Source organism: Hippichthys cyanospilos, chromosome 11 (assembly GCF_059441005.1).
Source record: "Hippichthys cyanospilos isolate Australia breed blue-spotted pipefish chromosome 11, RoL_Hcya_1.0, whole genome shotgun sequence".
NCBI lineage: Eukaryota > Metazoa > Chordata > Actinopteri > Syngnathiformes > Syngnathidae > Hippichthys > Hippichthys cyanospilos.
Window position 1 is genome coordinate 9,403,695 of NC_142379.1, and position 27,573 is coordinate 9,431,267.

The 27,573-nt window shown below is 38.3% G+C and overlaps 1 protein-coding gene across 1 annotated transcript; it reads left to right on the forward strand.

The window, feature by feature from the left end:
* The first annotated feature begins 5,178 nt into the window (after positions 1 to 5,178).
* On the forward strand, positions 5,179 to 27,144 carry ptgir (prostaglandin I2 receptor). Its single transcript, XM_088427651.1, has 3 exons — positions 5,179 to 5,420; positions 6,982 to 7,958; positions 24,775 to 27,144. The coding sequence occupies exons 2-3, from the start codon at positions 7,113 to 7,115 to the stop codon at positions 25,075 to 25,077; spliced, it is 1,149 nt and encodes a 382-aa protein (XP_088283777.1). The 5' UTR covers positions 5,179 to 5,420; positions 6,982 to 7,112; the 3' UTR covers positions 25,078 to 27,144.
* Positions 27,145 to 27,573: the final 429 nt, after the last annotated feature.

Genomic DNA, 27,573 nt, shown 5'->3' on the forward strand with positions numbered 1-27,573 from the left:
TATCAGTAAAAAAAAAAAAAAAGTGTAAAATAGGCAGCTATAGAAAATGGATGGATGTTTTCTTGTGATTATGAATTTGTGATTATTGACTTGAGTGCACACCTTGACAATATTGATTTATAGTAACAAGAAAAAAATTCTAACACAAATTACTATTGCTGATTGAATCGTTAATCACACGTCTTTGACAGTGGTCTCGTATATTATTTTTTTGCTGCTTTTGGCAATATTGTGATGTATTGACACCCTTAGTAACAATAATAATCAATCTGTGATTTTATAATGTAATGGCCTGCCTACCATTTTAGCAATAGATTTTTTTTTTTCTCAAGGTGATATAAGAGTACTTAAGAAATGCACTACGTATATTGATTTCAAAGCAGATTCCTAATATCTGCTTGGAGCCAGACCCAATAGAAACGTGCCAGAACATCCGGATCACTCACTCGGGGCCCACTTTTAACACACCCCACACGCAAGGTAACCATTTGGTGTAATCTCTCAGTTTTATCAGTCAATCGGCCCTTTGCTGACTTTGGTCTTATATGGAAGGAAATTTCTGGCCAATTGTCAGTATGTAAGTACCCATCTTTAGGTCACATTGACGCTGAGCTCTGAATTACTTTCTATTTGAATTACTGTTCTTAATATCCTTTCCTTGCCAGATTACGTTTCCCGTTGAGGATCAGTCTGCCTCAAACCGGGTCAGGATGAGTCACCCAAGCCCTTCTGGAGAAAGCACTGCACTACAGCCCTGCAATATATTTAGTGGCTCATGGGATTGCTGCCAGAGCCAAGTGTGTAAAATTCAGGTCAGTTGGAGCTCACGACCTCTGACCCCGGCGAGCTCCAAATGGGACCGAGAGGGAGCGCGACCCATCCGTCTGCCCTCTGACGGGCGGGATCCAGAGCCAATAGGATGAGGCGGCAGTAGAGGTGAGTACATGTAATTGGACGCGTGTCACAGCGCTATTTGTGTCCACTGTGGTTAAGCAGATAGACGAGGCGAATTAGGGAAGAGGCGCACGCTCAGCAGGAAAATAACAAGTGCAGCGTCACAGGCGGAATGATTACCCCCCGTTTCTCCACATGACAACTATAGGCTTCAGATAAAAATGAAGAACACAGGCAATTAAGAAAGGACGAAGGGGACTCAACTGGGGCGTGCCTTTATTAAGGTCGATCTCTCAAGTCAAATTGTCCTCACGCGAGTGATTGTGTCTTAGCTTTGACACTAGAGGGCGATGTTACATCAAATGAGATACTGCGATACACACCATAACCGGAGTTAAGGATTTCAGTTATATTAAATTTGTCACAAAAACGTCGTTCACTTCGGCCCCTCTTAAAGACAAACTTAAAATTGAATTTGTGTTATCGGGAGGAATGTTTAAAAAAAAAAAGTGTAAAGGGTCACTGCTCTTGTTTTTTTTTTTTTTTTTTTTTTCCAGCACACGACTGGCCCAAATGATTCATGGGGAATGCACCTCGATGAATCCACTTTCACATCACCCTAGCGCACCAGCGCAGAACGCGTTGTGGCAAAAGTGCAATTAATCAAAATGAAACAAGAGACCTATGACAAACCGGCTAAGCCATCAGGAAGGGGGAAAAATTAAAACCACACATTTCCTCAACTGTCAGTTCACTTTTCTAAAACGATGAACACGTTTAAAGCCCTAATTGTTAATTATGGTGCTTTTGCTGCTTGTTTGAATTTGTTTTTGAACAGAACACCTGACAAGTATTACTACAACGCACAGCGAAGCATCCTGTTGCGAACAAATACAATAAGCACTATTTTAGTCAAACTCTGCCATCATGAAACCTTTATCGAGCTTGCGAGTTTTTAGAGATACGAGCTATCTTTCGAATGATATTCGGCTTTGATGTACAAACAAAAAATTTGAGACGTGAGAGCTGTTATGGACAATCAAGTCTCCTCATTTCAGTTTTGTAGCGCAAAGAGCAAAATTCACAGTTGCATCAATCACTGCAAGTCATCCATGTCCTTATGTAACAAGCAGCCACAGTTGCACAATCATCACTACTGTACTATGTTTGACTATAGGTATAATATTCTTTTTTTTAACTTTAATAATGTGTGGTTTAAAAAAATGCATTTAGTCTTATTTATGTACATATTTACTTGTGTCCATGCCCTGATGTTACAAAGCAGCCCCAGTCACACTATCATCACTTTGTTTGACTATTAGTATATTTCTGAAAGTGGTGTGTAATAAAATAAAATGGTGTGTTAAAATCTTAGTCTTTATAGTCTTATTTGTTTTCTTTATACATTTTCAAAATAAGCCCAAAGTTGTCACACATCTCTCAAACTGACATTTTTTTCCCCCACTGAACTCTAAATCCTACTACTTCTAGGTGTTAATCAAATAGAGAAAATGTGTTGTTTTTCAGCGCAATTCGTCCTCAAAGAGGTGCATAAGTAACCATGGAGCTTTTCAGCAAAGTGCATCCTCAGATTCCATTAGACTTGGAATGACCTCCAATTGAATCAGAACAGGCTAATTCCATTTGTATGTTTTTTTTCTGTGAATTGTCTGCCGGATGGGGGAAGTCCTGGCCATCTCTGGGTAATTTCCACGCTACCGCTGGTATTGTGTGGGTAGTGCTCAACAAAACCTTTTCACGCCAACCAAATTGAGATCCCGTTATCAGTCAGAGCTGATATTTATCTTTAAACGCTAAAACAAAAAGCCATTTGCAAATTTTCCGTTTACATTTTATTTTCTATTGGCACATGTCACACAGGAAGGCCAGACCTAGATTCCAATTGTGAACCAAAGAACTGTGACTGTGCCAACAACTAGGCCACAAAGCCTGCTATTTTAAGTACCGGCAGTAAGCAGTAATAAGCACAGTACAAATAAGTTGTCTCATATGCTCGCTGAATAAATATTTTAGGTAGTTTTAAAGATTGTAGTCAGTCAATAGCTGAGCGAAAATATAGAATAGCATGAATTGCGTAAGCTCAAAAGCAAGTTAAAAAAATGTCAATGAACCGCAGATGTTGGTTTCCATGGGGATGCCAAATGTTTATTGAGTCAATACGCATGAATGATGAATCTTTAAAAAAAATAAAAATCTTTGGAAACACTGCTTTCAATCAAATGACCAAAGTTACATGTTTTCTCTTTTTATTTCTTCCAATTATGTGCTATTCTTGTTGTTTTTAAAACATCAATAAAAACTTGAACAATACTTATTTTTTATGCTTAAGCGCTTAAAAAGCTCATGTTTTTATGTTGGTACAAAAAACAAAAAAAACATGCTGCCTGAGGACAATGAATAGGAGCCTCACTTCCAAAAGGACACAACAAAATTTGCCAACATTTTGTTGCGCGGAAAACAACACTGGTCTTTTCCTTAAAATTCATACAAGGGTGTCAAAATGTTGTCCACTTCCTGGGTCGGTGTCCCTCAAGTCACACTCTCTCTCCTTCTCAGGGTTTTTTCCTCAGGCTTTCATTTAATCTGTTTTTTCAATATACCATTAAGGCTGAACCATTAAATGTATTACGTATATTTCCTGAAGTGGACAGTTTACCTACTAACCATATCCTTTTCAGTGTCTTTAGTGTGAAGCTTACTATCTGCATTGTAATATGGTAATGAGAACTTTTCAAGACCCTCTTTAGGTCCACAGATGTGTGTGTTTTGAGGAGGCGTCTTGGCAGCGGGCACGCGTGTTGGGACTAAGCCAGCCTGTCATCCACAACTTGGGAAAATCCACATAGGAATAATACATTTTTCAACCCGCATATCCCACCACTATTCTCCTTGTGCTGCAAGACTTGAATGTTCATGCGACAAGCGCAATTTAGGAAGCAACCTGATCTCCATTAAGCAAACATTGGCACTGTCCTATTCTAATTGTGTTTTTGGCCAATTACGCAAACAGACGGCAACAGGAAACGAGGCAAAATGCAATTACTTCCAATCATTTCTATTCATACTTGTATGTGTTTGTTTTTTTTGTTTTTTTTTCCTTCCGAGATGTCTCACTCTTGCACTTGTTTGCCTGTCATGAAAAGCAAATAAGGGAACACATGAATGGACAAGGTTCATAGGATCAGGATTGTTTGCTTTACATTCCAGACAAATATCACTCTGGAGTTGAATTTCCACTGTTTGATGTCTCTTTTGATGACTTAAAACAGTGCTTCTCAAAAGGGGTTACTTGAAGGCACTTCAGGTGGTATGTGAGATTTTAACAGGGTTTCTGCAGGCATCATCAAATTTAATTTAATTCTTCTTAATGCTGTGATGGAAGCAGTCTATTTTGCTTAAAGGGACAATGTGTAAGATTTAGACAGTTTTTCATTAAAAAGGAATAAATGATTATACATTTCAAAAACTTGCAAGTAAATGTGTTCTTAACGAACAACAGTATGTTTTAAATATAATCGTGGGTCTAGTTATCATGAAATATTACATCGGGGGTGGCACTCCTCTGGACGCTGCCATGTCTGTTATAACAATGGTAAATACAGCACCTCCTGCTGTCCGTAGTGAAAAACGGTCTAAATTTTACGCATTGTCCCTTTAGATTAAAAATAGATTAAGAGAAACATGAAGCAACTTGTTAAATTGTAATAGTGACACCTTTATTCATGCCTCTTTACGTTTTATTCAAATATCCACTGAGTATTACATCATTTGATTAACAGGTAAGCATGAGGCAAACAAACAAAAATATTTGCAAACAAAAAATGTAAACCCAGCAAAAATGCAGCAAAAATAAAAGATGCAATTAAGGAGAAAAAACTCCACTGAAATTAAAACAGGTGCAAACAGTAATGCAAACTCATCAAAAAAAAAAAACCTGCAAAAAATAGGCAAAATCAACACAAACCTAAATCAAAAGAAATACAAAAAATAAAAATAACGATGAAAATAGCCGCATAATGTCAAAATATTCTCCAACAACAGTAGCACCACTGGGTGGGGAGACATTGACCATCAGTCAACGCCCCCTACAAAAAAGGCAAATTTCCAATCGTGATTAATTGCACATTTAAGAATTTTGAGGACAGTTGTAAACATTTCTCCTCTGCCTGATAAAATCAGAAAAAAACATAACCAAAACAATCCGATGAAATGAAATAATTTAATTTACGTTTCACAAACTTCATACCGTGTTCTTGGTTGTAATCTATCTGTTTTGCTTCTTCTTAGGTGCAACCGTGTAACAAAAAAGTGGGTGTGGTGTGATGAGAGCAGGCGGGGTGAGAGAGAGAGAGAGAGAGAGAGAGAGAGAGTGAGAGAGAGAGAGAGAGAGCGAGAGCAGTCATAGGAATGCTGTTGCTGAGCGCTGATTTCAAACTTCAACCTCCCTTTGAGTGCCTCACATGTGGAGCGATCCATTTGTCTCCCGACAAAACAGCCATGGGAAGGTGAGTTATATCCTCTTAAATTATTTCTAGCATTGATGGTAGAAATATTGTTGTGTCATCTAGTTTCTTTCCAATATATTTCTTTTATATTCAGAGCAGAGCATTCAAGTGTGTACAAAGAAATTTCCTCACAGTAGGCAAGTTTTATGATTTGGTTGGCTCAATTAATAGTCGCGTTTAAATGGCCTTCTTTAGCAAGTTGTTCCTTGACATGACACCGGTAAAAAGAAGATGCAAAATGTCTTGGAGGCTTAGATGCTGTTGAACAAATGACTGAAATACAAAGCAAAACAGCATTGCGCACACATATCAGATTTCACGTCATCTTTAATGCATGTTTGGGTCTTTATCAAAACATTATTCTTTTTTTTCTTGAACCACAGCAAACCTTACCGTAGATACACAGTGTCTTGCCACTGTGGCTTGTCAGACAGGATGTTCTCAGAGGGAAGTGGGCACTGAGGTTAGAGTGCTTCAGTTCAGAGTGTCATCGGCTATATCAAATAAAGAACGACGGGGAGGACTCACATAAGTGGACAACCTCGGACATAAAAATTTAAAAACATTTACCGGTATTTTGAATGCTGCCTTTTAGCTTCCTGTTAGAGAACTCAGACATTGTTGTTGAAAATTTGAAAACCCGCTGTGATGCAACAACACATTTGTTGTTATTTTTGTAACTTTTATGATGAGTAAGAAAAACCCAGGTCAAAATGACCATCAAATATTATTGCTGTTTCTGATTTGGGAAACGGGAATCGCAAGATTTATTAGTTTGCATCATTACACACAAAACATTTTGGAAACTTTTAGATAATTATACATGGCCGTGGGTCAAATTGACCCAGGATGTAATTGTTAATTGAAATTAATTTCAATGGAAAAAGATGCTTTGAGCTATGTGTTTAAAGGCTTTTTTGCCTAATTCTTCATTAGGCAGACTGTGATAAAAAAAAAAAAGTTGATGTGAAACTTTTTTTTTTACAACAATATATTTACAGCTGACCGTTTTTAAATTATATAGCATTATTTTGCTAATCTGGTCCACTTGAGAATCAGTTTTCTTCCATGTGGCCCATAAAATGAGTTTGACACCCCTGGTTTATCGCTCCCATTCCCTGATTAGTTTATCGTTGCCAGAGTACGTACTGTTCGTATTCCATCCCTGTGTCAGTGGGAAATTGTCTGAATGTCAGTCAAGTGGAGCGCTTAGCAAAACTTTTTCCATAATTTTGGAATTTGTGCACACACAAGGTGCACCAGATTATAGGGCATGCTTTTGATTTCTGATAAAAGTAAAGGCTTTTTTGTGCCTTATGGTGCGGGAAATATGGTTCATTTTTCCCGACATTAAATGCAAAACAACGTTTAAAGGAAACAAAACGCCAAAATATATTCACATTGAAGAATTGGACATGCACTTAAATTCCAATTGAGTGCACCTGTAAATAGGAGCCTGTCACGCATTTTAGGTTCTTCTTGAAATTTTGTCCGAATATCCCTTGCTTTTTTTTCGAGTAATCCACTCGTGTGATGAGGAAGTACCTTCTCCCATCCGCAGATCGCTTTGGTGAGAACATCCCGAATCCTCGTGGCACGCGGGTCACCCCGAGCCTCCAAATGAAAGCAAGGCCGCGTCTATGCCTCTTTGAACATCTGGGAGCCGTTTAGATTCCCTCTAGTGACTCATCCATGAACACAAGCATGACTTGCGACGGGCTGTGTCCCAACATCACGTGCAACGAGAGCCTCACGGTGAAGGGCGACAGCAAGCCGGCGACGAGCATCATCATGTTCCTGGCCGGAGTGGCGGGGAACCTCCTGGCGCTATTCATCCTGGGCGTACACCGCAAAGAACACCGCTCCACGTCATCCGTCTTCTCCATCCTGGTGACGGGCCTGGTCCTCACCGACCTGCTGGGAACTTGCCTCCTCAGCCCGCCCGTCTTCATCTGCTACGCCCGCAACGTATCCCTCATCGGCCTGGGCGACGAGAGCCTGTGCCATCTTTTCGGCTTCTGCATGAGCTTCTTCGGCCTGGCGCCCACCCTCATCCTGTGCGCCATGGCCGTGGAGCGCTGCCTGGCCATCAGCCACCCGTACTTTTACTCGGTGCACATCCGGCGAAGCTTCGCCAAGGTGACGCTGGTTGCCATTTATCTCTTTTCGCTGGCGTTCTGCCTTCTCCCGTACGGCGGGATCGGCAGGTTCAGGCAGTACTGTCCGGGTACGTGGTGCTTCATCGACATGGACGCCACGGGGGACGCCGACGCCGAGCGGGTGCAGGCCTTCTCGCTGACGTACTCCTCTCTCATGGCGCTCATCATCCTGGCCGTGTTCGCTTGCAACGGCTCGGTCATCGTCAGCCTCTGCCAGATGCACCGCAGCCAGTTGATGCGGCGAGGCTCGGTCGCCTCCGCGGGCAGGAGGAGGAAGCTGAGCCTGGCCTTGTTCGGATGGGGGGAAGAGGAGATGGACCACCTGGTGCTCCTGGCGCTCATCACGGTCATCTTCGCCGTCTGCTCGCTGCCGCTAACGGTGAGTGCCTTTTTTTCTACTTTTGTGAGCGTGTCAGCGCGTGAATGCTCTTGACCGCGTTTTCGACGGAAAGCAATAGTCCTTTCCAGTGGTCAAATGGAATTTCAAAGTTGTCTTTTGATGAATGCGCTGCTATGTGTCAGCACTAATTGAAAGCAAAAATTGTGGAAGCACAGCTACTGTGGAAAAGGAGAAAAATCTAAACTTGTCCAGCATGGGGAGGAATCTTTGTGTCACGATAAGGATTTTTGGGTCTACGATTCAATTTAGAATTGATTTTTGATTCAAAACTATTTTCGATTCAAAATGATTTGATGGACAATCAATCAATCAATAGACGCGCAATCGCCATGATCGACTCCAGCTTTGCAAGACCGAACGACAAATGACGATTTTTAAAGTGTCATTTATTTAATACGTTTTGAATTGTAAGGAAAGTGCCTTGTGGCTGGACCACAACTGCTATTCAATTATTTATTTTGATTCATCGACGTAGCAACCACGAGAGCGGAAGAGGAAAGCTTTATTTGAATAGCTTTTGAGGATGACTTGATGGATGATTGTCAGGTTCACCAAATAGACATTTATGATAATTAGGCAATAAAGAGAGAAAAGGCACTCAGTTTCCATCCTTCTCGAGTAGGATCGAGAGAGAGGAGTGTAGCGTTTATTTGTTCACTGCACATTCGTTCACCAACGCTACTTCTAACACCCCCCCCCCCCCATTTTATATGATACGGAGGCATCTAATTACATGTAAAATTGGCACACAGTATAATTGTTTATGTGTTAATATTAGCAAGAGTCCTTTGTCAATCTTCACATTCTCTGGTAGTGCGTGTGAGCCCAGGGGTCCTGATGTCTGATTGTGGTCAATGTCTCCTTATCAGCTGTTCGCACTCTGCAGTCGAATCGTCCTCTTGTAGCCACACCCAAGATGAAAACACTCATTTATGCTGCAAATATTTATTATCACGGCAAATGTATAATAACTACTCAAAATGATTCCTACAATGATTTACGACATCCCTGCCTTATGTTTTTTTTTTTAGCTTACGGCGTAATCTGCGACGTTTTTTCGTTCCCTCTTTACGGTATTTTTCTCACTTTACGACAAAAACAACTGGCATTACATGACATGTGAGGAGGAGCAAAACTAACCAGGAGTAACCACCACTGCAGAAGCCAACTTCAAAATAATAGCGTGCTGCATGCATTACATTGCCACTCATGCTTTATTTGCTGTGTTTAATTTGAAGTTGGCCTTTGCAGCGCACTGTTGGCATGTAACATGGTGTTTAATACACGCACACACATTTTATATAAATTATTTTAATCATAGAAAATAATTTTTTAATCATAGTAAAGAGACATGTTTCTCTCCAGATATTTTTTGCACAGCTCTAGTCAACATTATGTTCATGTACAATTAATAGATTTAAAAATACCTTTTTCCACTTGCTGTCGACTGAAAATGACATCAAGTGTTCATGCTCAGGTAATGACCAATCACAGTTTGCCTATTTTCTAGGTTTGGTCAAGAAACTTGAGTGTAAAAACACATAAACCCCACGTTTGCCGGGATTACCACAGTGCATCATTTTGCATGGTTTGTCACAGCTGTTACACTCACTCGTTAAATTAATAGCAAATATATAAATAAATACCCATAATCTAATAGATTGTGGCCTCAAATTAGCCACTGATGACAGAAAAAAATAGATGTTACCTGTATCTGCTTTGTCAGAACTTTTGAATGACAGAAGCTGTTTTTTTACATTCACCGCAAAAACATGTTCTTCATCATCATTCATCGCATTCACCAGGAATGTTGCTTCTCCGAGTCTTGCATGAGGTTCATGTTTTTTCATGTCACTGCAGTACTTGGTTTATAAATCCCGAAGATATCTATCAATCAACCAGCTAATCAAGATCTCAGCCACGTTTTTAAATAGATGCAGTAGGTTTGATTTTGAGTTACAACGTCAATGAGATTTTGAGACAACGTCCATCCCTGTAAAGTAAATCGGTGTGGACAGATCAGTCCAGGCTTTTATCAATTATGCAAATCCAGGTATTTGTACATCTCCGCAAACTGGATGAGTGAGATCTGGGCATCCTGAAATCCACCACAATTTCCCTTGTCTTGGTGTTTAGGCGCAGCTGGTTGGGATTGCACAATGTGACAAGAAGAAGGAGAAAAAAAAAGGTGTGGCTTAAGAATGTCACAGCATTCACCATACTGGCGCATAGCCTGCGCGTGTGTGTATGCACATAAATCTTCTCAATCTATTATGTTTTGACAAGTGTGCCATTAAAAAACTAAACCCAGGAAAAACAGGTTAGGCAGGTTAATCAGTCTTATATATGCCTCAAAGCACAAGCCAGACATAATTAGTAGGGGAAAACTCCATTTTGCAGATACAAATGTAATTCAATGCTGTGATTACTGAGGTTTACGTTCAGGTCACATACGGGAAGTATGAAACATGCTCGATCCTGCTCCTTGTTGCTCATCCAAGGTCTCACATTCTAAGTACTGAAGCCGACCACCAAGCATGAGCTCATACATGTCAAGTAGCAAAGAGGCCTCTTTTAAGGGAAGTTTGTGACATCACCATAGACGTCGGCGTGAGATGCTTCCAAGCAGTTTTGTTTGCCCGACGACCCTTTTGGTATGGTCATACTTTTCATAAACGGGTCATGACTGACTTCCGAGACCTGTTATGTGCACTGAATTAAAGTGGGCAAAGCCAAAAAAGTTGCGAGACGGTGCCGGCAAGTAATCGTGTGAAACGCCAGCTGCAATTTCATGACCAACATGAAAAAGGTTCGTACTATTGCAAACAGATGTGTGAGAAATCGGCTGATTGCACTTGATGCATGGTTTGACTATGTGGACTGCAATGGTTATATTTACATTAAGCAGAGCAGATTGTATGGAAAGAGTAATATTAATTATGCAAGTAGTTCTCTTTTCAAGATTGAGTAATGTTGCTTTAGGGATCAAGTTGCATAGTATTTGGTCAGAATGTAGTGCAAAACATTTTGGATTCAAGTGCTTGGACTGTGTTGCAAAAGTACACTATTGCTGACGAGAAATTTTGATTGGCCTTTTTTTAGGCTGTCGACAATTCATATACAGTAGTATATATATATATATATATATATATATATATATATATATATATATATATATATATATATATATATATATATATATACACACACATATATAATTTATTTTATTTTTTTTATGATTTTTGGTTCACAGAATACATTGAGTGAGTGGCACATTTAATGAAGTTATAAGGACATTATTTTTGTCATATTGTTTATTTTACTACTACGTCAATCAATTGTCCATGGTTCTCTAAAATTACTGCGTAGGTGACGGCAAACAAATTTGTCAGCAGTGGTGGAAAGGTGCCAGGAAGCATGACAAAAAAATTCAAAACTCTTTGCAATGAAAAATAACTCTCTTACATTTCTTTATGTCCTGTCCACTCCTGCCTGTATCCCACTGTGAAGTAAATGTTTGTGAGTAGTCGCAAGAAATTGTTCGCAAAAACGCTCATCATCAGTCCTAATGGTAGCCAAGAAATTTTGAGCTTTCAAAACGACAATGTTCAGAAGCAGAAAATATTTTTGCTGACTGATCAAAAAGGGGGTGAACTCCAAATTCGAATAAAATGACCTAATGATCTATATGTGTGGCAATGAAGGAGTTTGCTTTCAGGACAGCTTGACATTGGTCTCAAAGAAACCTGCCAACCACCTGTTTAACCTGTTGCTGTTATGAAGAAATCTCTTGAAATACTCCCCCAAAGAAAAGATCATGTGGTAACATAAGACTCACCTAATAAGACATTCAGTAGTGGAGTGTTCTTTGTGCTCTTCAAGAGAAAACGTTCACCTTTAGTAGACAAAGACTAGATAAACATTTTGATAAGAAAGATCAAATTTGATTTAAAAAAATACATAACACATAAACCTGCAGTCATCATTCACCTGCCTCGTGCAACTGTCTCCCACTACAGCAAATTGATAATACAAAAGCAATAAATTTATAAATAACAGACTAGATTTTATGAATGCAAATTCATGCAGTAAGCCGCCAATCATTTTGGGAGTTACATTCCATACCAAGCAGAGCGAACTGATGCGGGCACGGGGAGAACATGCAAACTCCAGACAGGAAGGCTGAAGCAAGCTGGAATTGAACCCGGAATCGCTTAACTGGGAGACAGACATGCTAACCAGTCATCCACTTTGCCGCCCTTTAAGTATTATGTTTTGCAAATATCAGTCACTGTCAGTCTTCATGTCCAGAGGTGGGCAACTTACATTTTTTTGCCGGTTCGAAATTCGTCAGCGCCGCACCCCTTTTTCCGTAATTGTTGGTCCGTCATTTTTTAGAGCTAGATGAAATTGTAATGGTCGGCCCGTCAGTCCGTTAATGTATTTTTGCTGTATGTGGTTCTAACAGTTTCACTGCAATTGAAACACAAGAGTAATATAAGTGTAACATGAAAACAAAGCCCACTAAGGGATTTAACCCAGACTATAAAACACCATCATGTTTATTATCCTACATTTGAAAGTGTGATTCACAATCATTTCCACTGGATGGCATCATCATGTTTTACATGACACTCAATTAGTGGACGTCGATTCTCATTTATAAATGCCTGTGCCACAACTATAGAAGACGCTTTCATTAACAATCGTCTAAATTTGTCCAAATTCCATCTGTCTCATACACTACAAGTAAAACAAAGTATTGTTGTGGTTGACTAAGAGGTTTACTAAAAATCATCTTGAATTAGGGAATTTGACGTTTTTTAGAGCATGCCCGTCATTTGTTGGTCCATCGGCGACGGACTGACTGACGGACAGTCCGTCAGTGCTGACGAAGTGCCCACCTCTGTCCATGTCGTACAAAACTACAGTATGCAAATTGAGACGACTATGCATCAGCAAATATGGTCATACTGCACCACCCCAAAAGAGTGTGCCACCCACTGAAAAAGTTGGTAACACCATTGTTTCCAGTGCAAAAGTTAGTGTAGAACCCTGCTTCACATGGGATTTCTCCAGAAAGCGTTCCATCGGCTTACCACCCAGTGTGGGAGCAGTAATAAAGAAGTGTTGCTTTCTTGCTGTTTCTATTTCAGGAGTTCTCTATTGGGAGTCTTATTTTTCTCAGGCTTGTCCCATTAATGGCTTTAATATACGATATCATCCACAACTGATTTAAAGCAGCTTTTGGTGCAGTTGGAATACACAACACTGACAGTGTGATTACAATGGACAGCTTGTAGAGATAAGACATCTTTGACCCGGGGCTGCTGACTGTTATTGTCACAGATGGCATGTGAAAGAACTTTTGATTTGTTTGTGAAAGAGGAGCGTTTTATATTCCGTGCCATTAAACCTATACGATTATTGCTTTATAAGCCTTTTTGAAACATGTGACAGTGACCTCGTTACGGGGCGATACAAAGCTTCCAGTGAATGATAATTTTTAGTGTTCCACAGACATGTTTTCACATCGTAACTGATGTGGGCCCCATGGACATAATCAATAAGAATCAGAGGATAATAATAACATTTAATTGCCTAATGGAAAGTCTCTTTCACGTGTCTAATTGCGTATACTCCTAGTTAATGTGCTTGTGATTGTGGTTATGTATTTATTGGGCTTTAAATGGCATCCTTAAGGGAATCTGGTCTGCTTTCATGAACTAGAAAAACAACAGTTGAGTCAGTGGTAGTCTTGCATAATGGTGATGATTGCTATGCAATTTATCACTAATTTTCCTCATCACAGTCATTATGTGACAAACAGGTAAAGACTGATAGACCACCCACCTTCAATTTCCTCATCAGTGCTGTTCCCACGGTAACCGCCAGTCAATAGTTTGCTCAATAAAGTGTTATTTGAAGGGCCTGGATGCGATTATACTTGTAAATCCCAAGTTTCAAAACATTATCGAGGAAAGTCTTAGCTGGTTGTATTTTGAGCGAGAGTGAGTCATTAAAATGGAAACTCATTGAAATCATTAATGTTTTAGTGTCACGATGAGCGATTTTCATTTGTGCTGCTGTGCGGCTGCCTCAGTCAGCACGCCAATATTGACTTAATTAGAGCTGGGTGATGCGAACCCGCAAACAATATTGTCCTGTTCCGAGTTTTAAGTGAATGACACAATAAACAGGAATTGTAAGTGAGATTAATTAGGCTATGAAGGTAATTTATCACTCTATCATGTAAAAATCATCACATTAAAACATGAAATGTATCATGTTACTTTGCTAACTTCTATTTTTTTTTTCCTCTGGTGTGCTAGCAATACGCTTCCATACTTAACAAATGAACTGCAGAAAAAAAAAGTTCAATCTTGCCATGATTATAAGTAAATTATAGACTCCATTTTAAAAGGTATTTGTTCCCAGTCTAAACAGATTCAAATTTGTTCCTAATATTTTACTACTAAGTATTAATTTAGTTTTGACATTTTTCTCTGTTTAAACAGGGATGAATATAGTCATTTTGCCAAGCATAGTTCAATAACAATGCACTTAAACATAAGACTAAAAAAAAATCTAAGTGTTTATAAAGGATTAAATTAATATGTATTACACCTCAAAGTCAAATACAATTGAACGGTGTATAATAAATTCTGAAAATATTAGTTTTATCTATTACCCCCCATTTGAGCATTTATTTAAGTGATTCTTTCACACACCACTAGAGGGAGCTGAACTATTCCACTTTGAAAATTACCGCATCTGTGTAGCATATTTCTAATTTAATATTACAAGGACCATGAAAACAACTAATTATGCGTGAGGTGAAAAAGAATCTCATGAAGTTAGAATTTGAAAGATTCTCAAATTTACGAAAGTGTTTCTTTAAAACCACCATTAAGCTTTACTGCTCTTTTACATAAACTATCAAGGAACAAAATGTACTGAACAAATGCGGGGAAATTACTTTCACTGCTCCTCTTCTCACCGCAAAGAGTAAAATCCGCAATTCAGTCATTTGTTTAGCAAGTCCAAATGAAATACACATGAGTATTTACATTGCGGTTGCCCCCAGTTCTCCCATTACACTAAAGACATCACAACCTGCGCTGTGCACATCATTCTTCGTATTTTCAGCTGCTCAATCATTGAAGAACATAAAGACGAAGAAAAAGAAGAACTCATTTTTCGATGACATGAATTTGGAGAAATGATGCTTGTGTGGGCTGAAGAGATCTTGGTATGAGAATATTGCGCAAGATGAGGCATTAAAAGCGACCTCCTCGAGAGACTTGCACCTCATAAATAAGAACGACTTGACAGGCTAAGCAGGAAGCAGACGTACATAAACAAACGCATGTGTGCATAGTGTAAAGGAAAAATTGGTTGAAAGAGAACATATGGGAAAAAAAAGGGGCGGCACTTTCCTCATTAGAAAAACATTACATACATTTTTGCCGCTTGTTTTTTGGTGAGGCTGGAATATATTAATGGCATTTGCATTCTTCTCAACATGAGGTTTGGTCTTTCATAACAGATTATAAGCATAACGTTTTTTATTACAGAGGTTTGAGATGTGCAAGAGCAAAGGCGTGGCTTGTGAAAGTCATCAGACAAAAGGTCAGCTTTTGTTTCGTGCGCTTTTGTTGTTCAGCTGCCTGTCTATTAAAAAAAAAAAAAAAAGCCTCCATGGGGGGAAAGATGATTCTCCTAATGTGTTCTAAACAATTAGGAATGTCTCTTCTTTGTGGAAGGACATTTAAGCCTGCATTCAGCATGCACGCACATGTTTGCCAAGAGCATGGATGAGACCGCAAACATTGACTTGCAGATACGCTTACCTGCAATTTGTCTGTTGACCGTATTGACTTGAAGAACAAATGATCAGTGTAATGAGGTTAGGAACCTCCCAGGCTTCCATTAAATAGTGATGAAAGGACGTTTTAGATGGATGACGGGCAAAGACCTTTTAGGCAGCACAGACTGACACTCTGTGTTGTGGATTTGACTCATCCTTTGTTGAAACGACGGAATACGAATTTTAAAAGAGTGCGGATTGGCCGCTGGTCACGATTGGGCAATTTATTTCAGTCCAAAGTTTAGAAAAAAAACTCAAATGAAGAGGACAAAAAAAAAAAAAAACGATATTAACCTAATAGGCACAGTTGTGAACTGTGAAGATGTGCAAAGCTGTAGCCTGGGAAAAAGATGTGAACTTTGAACAAGTCTATTTTTTTAAATTAAATTAATCCCGAGATGTCAAAATAAAAGATGAATTGTGATCAATTAATTACATTCATTGTTGTTTTTCATTCATTCATAGTTGTTTCTCTAACTTGATGCTTTCTGTAGGATGATTAGATCATTTAAAACCCTGGCGTCAAACTCAAGGCCTGGGGGGCCAAATCTGGCCCGGCATATCCTTTTATATGGCTCACGAAATGCTAACGATGGCTTCAGGTTTCTGACTTAAATATCAATTTTGCAAGATGTTTTTTAAAGAAACAACAAGCATTTTTTTGTTACCAATATGGATTTTACTAGTCTCAGATTTCAAAATTAGGTAAAAGTGTGATGATCACACTTCAAATTTATTTGACTTCACAGCCATAACGGCCCTCCGACAAAAACTAGAACTACGATTTGGCCCACGATTAAAATGTGTTTGACACCCCTAAATTAAATCAATAGTTTTTCAACTTCAGGCTTATTGTGCTTTATTTGTTGGCAGACATCATGGGAAAGGTCACACTGGGCTCTACTGAGGGCACTAGGACTCACAGTAATAGGGTAGCTCAAATGAGTGAATTATAAATAGAAAACAAATATCCACTATTGTGGTTAAAAATGAATCGTCTGGGACTGAGGAGAATATTCTTTGTGCATCAGTTGAAAGAATTATTGACCGATTCATCAATTATCAGGTCTATCATTAGTGAGCATCTCTAAATTTAAAAATATGCAGCCAGCTAACCCATGTGATCGGTATCAGACAATCTCACTCATAGAGAATCTTAATAAGTAGCATAAATGCTTGATAGGAACACCCCTACTTGAAAGTAAACTGACTGTGAAAAATGAATAGCATCTTTGTTGTTGCCACGGTGATCTGGATCACCAGTACCTTGAGATACAGACATAAAACATATTTTCCCATTGTAATGAATGAAGATGAAATTAATTCGTTCTATCCTCAGCAGTAAATCATGTCAAATATAGACAGATGAATATACAAATAAATGGAGAGGTAGATATTCCTGCCTGGGGCTGTTGCTATGCGGTCAATGCTCCAAATGGTCAAGAATGGACAGGAACTTATTCAGCAACCTACGGATACTCATAATTGTTCAATTAACTGCAACCGCCATTGAAAAATAAAACTCAGCGACGTCAATCAAAGTGCACATCGAAAAGGCTCACTGAGCTCACTGTTTACTTGCATTACAGGAATTACGTTGTGTTCTTTAATATCAAGATTTCCTTTTGCCTCTACTTCCAGTCATCGCTTTGGAAATTTTGTATTTTTGTATTTCAGATCCTTCTCATTCATATCGTTTGGCAATACGACTCATGTTCTTGCCTGCCTTACACATACTGTATACTGTACTTAATACTCCATGCCAAACTCACAAGTGTCTCGCACACACATTCAGTTTTGATTCATTGCCCATTACACATGATTTTAAAGAGGTACTCAACTAATTTAGAGATTTTCAGCAGTAAAAATGTATTTAATCTATTATCAGTTTGAGTAAAAGATATCAATTACTTTTAAAAACACATTTGGCCACATGTTGACTGAAAATGACATACTGTGCATATTTGCTGAAATCTCAGCGAACAGCCAATCACAGCTCAGCTTGTGAACGTTATCGTGACCAACAGGTGAGCCGTGATTGGTCGTTACCCAAGACAGGTGATGTCATTTTTCGTCAACAGCAAGTAGAAAAAAGGTATTAATTGAACATTAAATATCATTCAATTATCAAATTAATTATAGACAAAACATGAACTTTTCCCAGCAGAAATTGGTTGAATAGTCGGATTATCGCTTTAAAAAGAGTTTGTTTGGGTAAATTTAGATTTAGATGCCAGTCAGTGCAAATGGCATGGTATTCTTCTTTAAATATCATGTGGGTCAAAAAAACACTCTTGCTCATACTTGACATTTTTGCATTGGAAGTGAGTCAGAAGCTTACTCATTTTTCTCTAAAATTTCAAGCTCAGTGTGGATCCTGGGTGTTGTTCTCCACATCATCCGGGGTGTTGCTTTTTCTTGAAATGATTGCAATATGTCGACTGGCACTCCAAAACAAAAGACAAAATTTACCATCATCAAGGATTTTTTTTTTTTTTTTTGGATTTGCCTGTTATAGTTGATTTTAATATCCAATATAAATCTTTCATTTCACTTCCCTCTCTTTGTTTGCAACTTGATTAATGGCTGACCAAATAACACTTTCAAGGTTAGCAATTCTAGCTTGTTTTCCCTAAAGTAAGCATTTTTTTTCTTTGCTTATTGAATTTGCCACGCAGAGAACAATTCTTAGCAATTGCGTTTGTAACAAGAGCAAGAAACATTTTGTGTCCAGCGGTATCATTGATATGAGTAAGGGCGTATAAAAAGTTGGCCGAAACACATCGCAATGAAACACAACACCTTCACATCAAATAAAAACAGATGCGGAGCATAAGAATCTGCTGGGGTGGCGCAAATGCAATTGCTTGTGGGGGACTCATGATTACTAATGACATTTCAAGTAAAACTTCAGCTTCATATTCATGTTAGTGCCAAAAAAAAAAAAAACGCATAAAACAAAACAATATTGTTCAAAGTATGCACATTTTCTTTTTCCAGTAAACAAGCATACAATATCTCACAATGTACATCCATAAGCTTGCCTAAAGTATATTATAAAATGAATCCACGGTTTTCTGTAGGCTTAAAATGCAGGATAAGGATGCAGTCATCAATCATTTCTAATCTCTTGAGTAAATATGAGTCTCATTCCAGGGTTGTGCAGATTGATCCAAGAATCTATAGAATTGATAGTATTCTTGATTTCAGAAGTGTATTGATACCAAATAGTCAGTATTGGTCATTTATTTATTTATTTATTTATCCTTTTACATAGGTTTATATTGTTTTCTCGTGGGTCCCTATTTAATCCATGTGCATGGGACACACTTGCAAATTCATCTGAATTTTTAGCATTATATTCTATTTTGGAGCATTTTACTGATTTTTGCATTCTTTAAATTCAAGTTTCAAGTTTACCTAAATGTAGTCCTTTAATTCCAATCTTCATGTCTCCCTCTCAATATCCCTTTTTGTTTATAATTCATGCCATTGTTAAGAATCAACAAAAAAGTTTAATGTGACAAAATCATGTTTTTAATCAGGCACATTCTGTAAAATACCATAATACTGTACTTTATACTGGCACATGTATTTACTTGGTATTGATCAAAACAAAGTCTCATGTATCAACACATAAATCATTTTCTTCTTCTTCCTCTTTCAATCTTACACTTCTGGAAAACAGTGTAGCATCACATTGGGGCCAGGACACGAATCGTGCCATAAGCTGTACAATATTAATTGTATTCGGACATAAAGAAATCTGAAAAACATGGGACAGTAAACCCATAGACTTTAATGGAGAGGCGTTCACTTAACTGTACATTTGCTCATCTGAAAATGTGGTCTTTTGTTATAATTATTCCATTTTCAAATTTCTTTCTTTGCTCCAGATGAACATACTTAAAGATAAAAGCACAACTGTTGTCGTCGTTGAGACTAATCTTTTGATGTCTACATCAAAAATAAATGTTCTCACTTCTCCATCAGGGGATGGATATACAACTATTTGGGTGCTCCAAACCCCCTCCTCCCCTTTTGAAAAAGGTCAACTTAGTCATGGGGACAACAAAGAAGAAAAACTTACAAAAACAAAACAAAAAACAAAGGGAGGTAATTACCACCAGTCACTATGGAAGGTTCTGTGGTTTGGGAATTATAGGGCCCAGTGAACCTTGGCTAATGTTTAGCAGCTACAAGAACATGGATGATAGAAATAACTTCATGCCTTTCTCATCGGTGGGTCCTACAATGTCCTAACTACTACTTTTTCGAGGAGCATCAGACTTCAATTCGGACAGCAGAGCTGAGCTGTGGTGTTGCTTGTGTTAAGTAAGCCACATTTAGTGGCTCTCTTACTGGAACTGGTATTGACCAACTTTTGGTCTCAACTCAATTCCATCAAATTTCGTAATCAATCACTGTTGAGGGGAGGCAAACATATTTGAGATTTTTTTTGCAAATAATTTGTAGTTGCTCTTTCAGTGAAAAAAAAACATGAGAACACTCAGTTATGGGCAAATGTATAATGGCGTCTTGAGATATGAGTGACCCAACTAATGAGTTAGCAATTTTTCTGACATTTTTTTGACTTCTGAGCAAACATTTTGAATCCATGCGCTGTATGGTGGGAAGTGAAGTCAACTCATTTCACAACAAATAGCAGTTTGTGACATTGTGACATTATATTCCGCCTCTTAGTGTAGTAGTGGGCTGCCAGGTTTGTGGTGCGCACGAGCAAAACAATTTTTCCTTCAAAAACAAAAGTCGCATTTTCAAAAATAAACATTATGAAGTCATGCAGTTCAAGTTGTATATCAAAATTAAGTGATGAAATTGGCAAATTGAGTCAGGTCATGTGACCGAATTCCCTCATGTAGTAAAACATGTGTTTCCTGTAACAAGACAAAAATTGGATGTTTTATTTTGCTAGGTTTTTACTTGGCATAAAGCATAGGTGATTCTTGCTCATTTAAGGGTGCCAAGCACCCTTAAAGAATTTTTTTTTTAAGTATGCTCTAAACAAGCTGGAGAAGTGTTTTAACATACAATACTACTTTGTTGAACTGTAATATTTTCACATTACATCCTCCAAAAGTTTTCTGTAAATTGTATTTCCTGGCTAGACACTCAGTATCCCTAAACCTCTGACCCCGCACACATGCAAAAAACAAAACAAAAAGTCACCACATTTTTTATCTAGCCCATTTGAAAATCTCCCTTTCTTCTTCTCCTTTCACTTAACCCAGTTTCAGCACTCGGGGGGTTTCACAATTATTGTTCTGTTTTTACTGAGTCTTTGCCGAGTGTCTGAATTTGTATGTATTCAATGTGAATTTTTATTTTTTCCCAAAGAATCAGAGCAGCAGAATTATGAGTCTAGCTTCTTCACCGCAGATGCCCCAAGGAGGAGGAACAAGGCCACTAATGGATGCTCAAACACTGTCTAAACAATTCCATTGTTTGACCATAACCATGCACACTATGTGATTTATGCTGTTTTCAGTCTTAATTTAAATGTGACTGATCAATAAACAGCCATAATCTGATGGTGACCTTGTGATGCTCCTTTTTCACAACATTAACACTAAAACATCCAGGGCCTTTAAGAACTCCGAATCTCATCTATTCAAATACAATTTAGCTGTTCTAGTAGGCTTTTCCTGATCTTATTTAAACCTTCTTTTTCAATGTGATGTTTTGGAATGACGGCCAAAAACTTGGCCTTGGACCAAATCAAAATCATCCCAAACACCTGGAAAAATTTGTAATGGCTACAAAGTTGATCCTCTTGACCACAAACAGATACACCAGATTCAAAAGAGAGTTTGGGATTCCGCTCCTGTATTAGCTCTCATTTCCAACGTGTCTTGTGTAAGTCGATGAAGTATGCCTCTAAAAGGATCTTTGTGTCTGCACTCTGTTGTAAATGAAGCTCGCTAAAAGGCCAGTAATGTGTGTGCTGCGTAATAATTGGACAGTCAAACAGAATCAGGAAGCGGGCAAGTCAATGAAGAGCCCTCCAGGGCTTGAGCCCGGACTTGTAATGTCGTCCATTAGCATGCGCCACTTCTTGGAAGTTTGTTTCTCGTCAGCTTGTATGACGCGGGCCGTAACACAACCAAATTTACAGACTAGTACGAAATGTGACCAGATGTCGTGGAGGTGCGAGCACAATTAAAGTTAAGCCTGCAATTACTCAGAAATAATTGCACGGAAACATTTGTTAATGTGTTTGCTGATTGGAGTTGCGGTGCATCGTGCGTACAATGACGTCAAAATACACTCACAGGACGCATCATTGGGTACACTAATCACATCACGAGAGGTGAAGAACATGAGCTCCCAGGTTCTGTTTACCTTAGGAACTTTTTTAACCACCTTGCTGTTTCCCTCATTTAAGTTTCAAACAAAAAATAATAAAAACATGATACATGGTGTGCATTACTATTCAAGTGGAACCATTTGCTTTAAGAGGCTATAAATTTTATCAACACGTTCAGATGCAAGATTTGCAAAATTTTCAACTTTTCAAAAAGATCAATTCTTAAAACTTTTTGAAAACATCTATTAGCTAGTAGCAGCTAGTAGCAAGTGTGGAACTATTTAAATGTATTTTACAGCTATTTCACCATTTACATTACTTTATTTTAATCATTTTTGTTGCCGCCTATTTTGCGCAGTTCATCCTATTTTTATTTACCTATTTACTGGTCTTTAGTAAAGTTTGTAAACTGTGGACAACGTTTGTATGATTTACAAATCATTTTAGCCAGTGCTTTGAATAGGAAAAAATAAGTGCGTAGACTCTCCCTATTGGAATGTTGCCAGGTAGACTGTACTAGTATATTAAAAGCAGGATATTAAGGTAATTAATTCATAAACAAATCTATAATACAGTAGGTGATAAATAAATAAATTGTGCTTGGGTTTCAAATGTCCTAATGCATGCAAATGCATCTCACGCGCACTGTGTACATTCAATTGTACATTCATACAATTCTGAAATGAGTATAACTAAGTGCAAGCGAGATACGTTTGGAAAAGGAAAGGGTACTATGCGGGCTCATGTGAAATACGTTGTAAAAAGTCTTGGTAATCTAGTGGCTAAAATTGAGAAATGCAGGAATTCTTAAAGCATTGAATTTTCATCTTTTTATGATTTATTTCAACTAAACATGTCATTGAGGTTCTGCTCGCTTAACTTTTCTTAACAGATAACTTGTGGCAAACATAACTTCTTCTCTATTGTAAATATTGTTTCTTATTTTCTCACTAAATATTTGATTTGAAATGATCAAACTTGTATTTATTAACTTCATTGTTTTACTTTATTTTTTGCATGCCTGCATTCCTCGTGATAATAAGCGGTTTGTATAAGGGATGAACCAAAGCGCACAGTATGTCAAAGCAAGAGCCCCAATGGTTTTGAATGGTATCCAACAAAACAAATCAAGGTTAATCTGAGTGGATGATTGGTGGAATGTATGAAAAACATTACTTTTTGGACATGCTGTAATAGTTTGTGGATGCTGCTGCTGGACGTTGTCAGGATGATAGATGAGTGTGCATGAGTGTACTAAACAAACAAAGTACTTTCCAAGTGTCCCTCCAGACCGTGTCTTTCTTGGCCCGAAGAGCTTCAGCCTCAGGCCAAACACATTCATATTCCGATGTTTAAAGACCACCTGACACTTAAGTGTCTGTGTCCCCGCCGCCTTGCGCTGACGTGATTTGTGTCCTACCCTGCGCCGGGTGGACGACCATAAGAGGCCGCGTGGCATGAGTGGGAAGAGGCAACAACGCATGGTGGCACAGCTCATGATGAGCTTTCTGGCAACATTTTGTGATGGATGAAGATCTGAACTTGGATGACAACAGACTGCTCGATGCAGCGGTGGGAATTAATCGTACGGTATAGTACTTTGTTGCTGTACACAAGTAGGACTTTTTTTTTCTTTTTATGTAACATACAGACACTTCTTTCAAATTTTGGCTGAACGCACAGGGATCAAAATAGACAGCAAACCACTGTTGCTTGTGAAACTCAAAAAGTTCAACTCTGCTTCAAGTAAACACGACAACTTCCTTAAAAACTTTTAACACACACAGTGCAGTATGGGCGTTGTTGTGCTTCCACTTTTTGGGCAACGTGACACATGGATCATGACGACTCTCTTCCATGGGTTCTCCAGTTGTATACAGTACTGCAATATGGAGTTGTTATTGTTTTGCCCCCGCCACCCCACTTTCTAGGGTGACCACATCCGTGCGAGTCTAGCTGTGGACTTAGGGCTGGACTCGGCCCTTCTGTCTGTTCTCTGTCAGCGACTAATTCATGTCGGAGTGAAGCCTTAGCAACAGGGAAACATTTACGCCAGTATTGAAAAAAACAATCTATCATCAGGGACTGCAGGGTTTGTTGGGTTTTTCGTAGAGGTTATGGAGATTTGTTGATAGCGCTGAAGAATGAGGTGAGAAACCGTCTGCACGGGCCAGCTGTTGTTGGCTTTTGAACTTCCAGCTGCTGCTGTCTGGCTGCTTGGCCTCTGCTTGCGGTTTTGTCCGTCAGATGCCACATTAATTAAGCAGGCTATTTACCATGAAAACAACTCTGCCATCTCTACAACTATCTGACTGACTGAATAACTGATTTTGCTGAGCTAAAAAATGTAAAAACATGGAAAAACAACTGTTTCAACAACTGTTTCTTTCTTTCCTTGATCCTTTAATACAAATCGTTCCAGCTGTTGAACCAAACTATTTAATTTGATTCATCATTTCAGGCATTTTTCATGGTCTCCCCATAAAAAACATTCTCAAAACATCTCTAATACCACCACACTCCATTAACTTGAGCAGGGTGTTTTCTTCTCTGTTATGGTGCTTCAAATATTTTTTTATATAAAATATTCTTTGCAGATTGCCGGCTTCATCAACGCCATCCACCCGTTTTGTGGCGACAAGGAGAATCTGACCGCCTTCCGTTTCTACGCATTCAACCCCATCGTGGACCCCTGGGTGTTCATCATCTGCCGCAAGTCGGTCTTCCGACACCTACGCTCGTTGCTGAGCTGCCGGTTCGGTCAGGGGGCCGGTGTGAAGACCCCGGCTCACTGCCCCGCCGTATCCTTGCCATTGGAGAGCCACGTAATACAGCGTAAACCTCCCGATCTGATGCTGAGCAAATTGTACTCAGGTGTACCCACGTCACCTACTACATGATGGATTTGACTGTGTTTGCGTGTGACGAAACACCGATGGATACACGTCTCTCAACTTGCACTGTTCTCAAAAAGGCACACTGACTTTTGAGTAGAGATTATGCACCAGTATGTCATTGCCTGTTGGAATGTTATTTTTATGGTGTAACTTGGACTTTTTTAAGTTTAAACCTTAATGGTGCTCGTATAGATAACTAAAGGATTTGCATTAAATTGAGATGTCCTCTCTCCAACCGTCAATCAAACAGAAAGGCCCAGTTTTTAACACTGCTGTTAGATGCACCTAATAAAGTGCCCACAGGTGTAGCATATAGCAAAAATCATGCATGAATGTTTACATTGTTATTTCATTATGATTAAATCACAATATGAAAGGACCTATGTATGGATAATTGGGAAAAGTTTTAATGGTGTAATGTATACACTGTTGGGATTTAAAGTCTGCAATTATAATTTTTGTCTCAGTGTGGACATTTGACCTAAAAAAGCTTTTGTAGTGCTTCTTTTATAACTTTTACAGTTGTATAATGTGATTTGTTGCGAGTGTGTCTTTCAAAGGTCTATTCGTACCTTTTAGCTGTCACTGTCTTGTTTGTTTTGCACAATGGCTTTCACTTTTGAGGTTTAACCATGCATGATGCGCTAGCCAAGTACTTGTTACAACCTGTATTGAGATTGAATGTAGGATTTGATTAGTAAATGGTACTGTACGGTACTTCTAATAGCACTCTACAATTTGTGTAAATGTGAAATGTATAAATGTTACAAAAAGTATTGCAACACACATACACAGTGTATGTGTCATTTTTGCTGATTTTGGTGTAAATGTACATAATGTGTAAATTTGTAAATGTGGATTTAGAGCCTGAATAGTTCTTTTGGAAGCACAATGAAACAAGTAACTGTTTTTTTTTTAATGCAATAACCTGTTGTTTAAATAAATGTTTATTTGTTGAATTCATATGTTACTCCTGGAAATTACAAAACTGTAGCCAAATATTTTTTTTAATCATGATGATTCATGCCCTTTTCATTATTGTATGTACATGCATCGTATACTGTATGTAATGTTCCGATGGTGTTTTCGTTTTGCTTCAAGGTAGCAAGAAGTCAAACAGTCAAAACTCCATTTTGGCTCCATTTAATCACTGTTCTATTGATAGGAAAATGAAGCTTCAACTTTGTTTCATGAAACATTTGTTGTATTTTTTTAATCCTCTGGATGGCTATGAAGATATAAAGACATGATTTTAAGAAAGGACAAGTCTATGTTTTTAGCTCTGTTTTGAAAAGAGTACCATCGTGAGGAGTTAACATATAGAACTAGTTCATGAAGCATTTTGAAGCCTCATCACTGCACCAGTAACTTTTTATGATGCTTATATGAATCATTTTGGGTGATCTGCAACGACAATACCCTCTACTGTTTGAATTGAAAAGAACGACGCGAGGTGTTGTGCCATGTGCACGTTTTAAAATTACAACCAAAGGGTGACTGACAATCTGACAGTATATCAATGAATATTAAAACTCCTATTAGGACACAAAGAGTGAGGAGAAAGGAGAGGTCTTGATATACTATATTAGTATTTTCAAGAGTTTCTGGTTTTTAAAAGTTATTATAAAATATTATTTTTTAACGTTAGAACATTGGTGTCCAAACTATGTCTTGGCGTCATATATTGAACTCCGTCGTTTTTTTTTAAAGCAGCCCACGGCATATCCTAAGAAAAAATGTATTACTACTACGATTAATATACTTGTAGAGCTTTTCGAAATACCTGTATTAATATTACAACTAAACTAGCAACAACAATTGTTTTCACAACACGGTAGTATTTGAAGATATTTTAACAAAAAATGAAGTTACCTCTACTCGTGGCTTTGTAAAGGTGCAAAATGTGAAAATATCACATTAATGATTCCAAACTGCTTAGAAACCGTGACACGAATTGCTCATTTTTTACTTCTGAATATATAAAGGATTGGGCTGCTGTTCAGTGTACAGGTGCTGACATTTTATGATGGGTTACAAGGTCTCTGACAACTCCAAAATCTAAAATGTAAAATGGCCAATAATTCGCTTTATAGAAATAGATTTAGTTTTGAATATATATAGATTTATGACGTGCAAAAGATATGCACGATTGCTTGATGAAGTAAAAAAATAAAATAAATCAAAGTGACTCTTGCACGCTTCCATTTTTGCTTAATGCGGCCCTCTGAGGAAAACACATTGCTACATCTGAATACTCAACGTTCTCTTGGACATAACATGCCAGCACAGACGTAAATCCAGTTCTATGCCACCACCTAGTGGCCTTCTTTACTGCGGAGCAATGGAAAACAACTGACAGACTAATGTGGTTGGTTGTAGGAGTAATTATAACAGCTCTAAGCAAGTTCTACTTCTCCAAACACAAACCATTTGATTGCAACATTCCAAAGGTCATTTTTTTTGGTCGAGGTAAACAACACAGCAAAAGATGTAACCCTT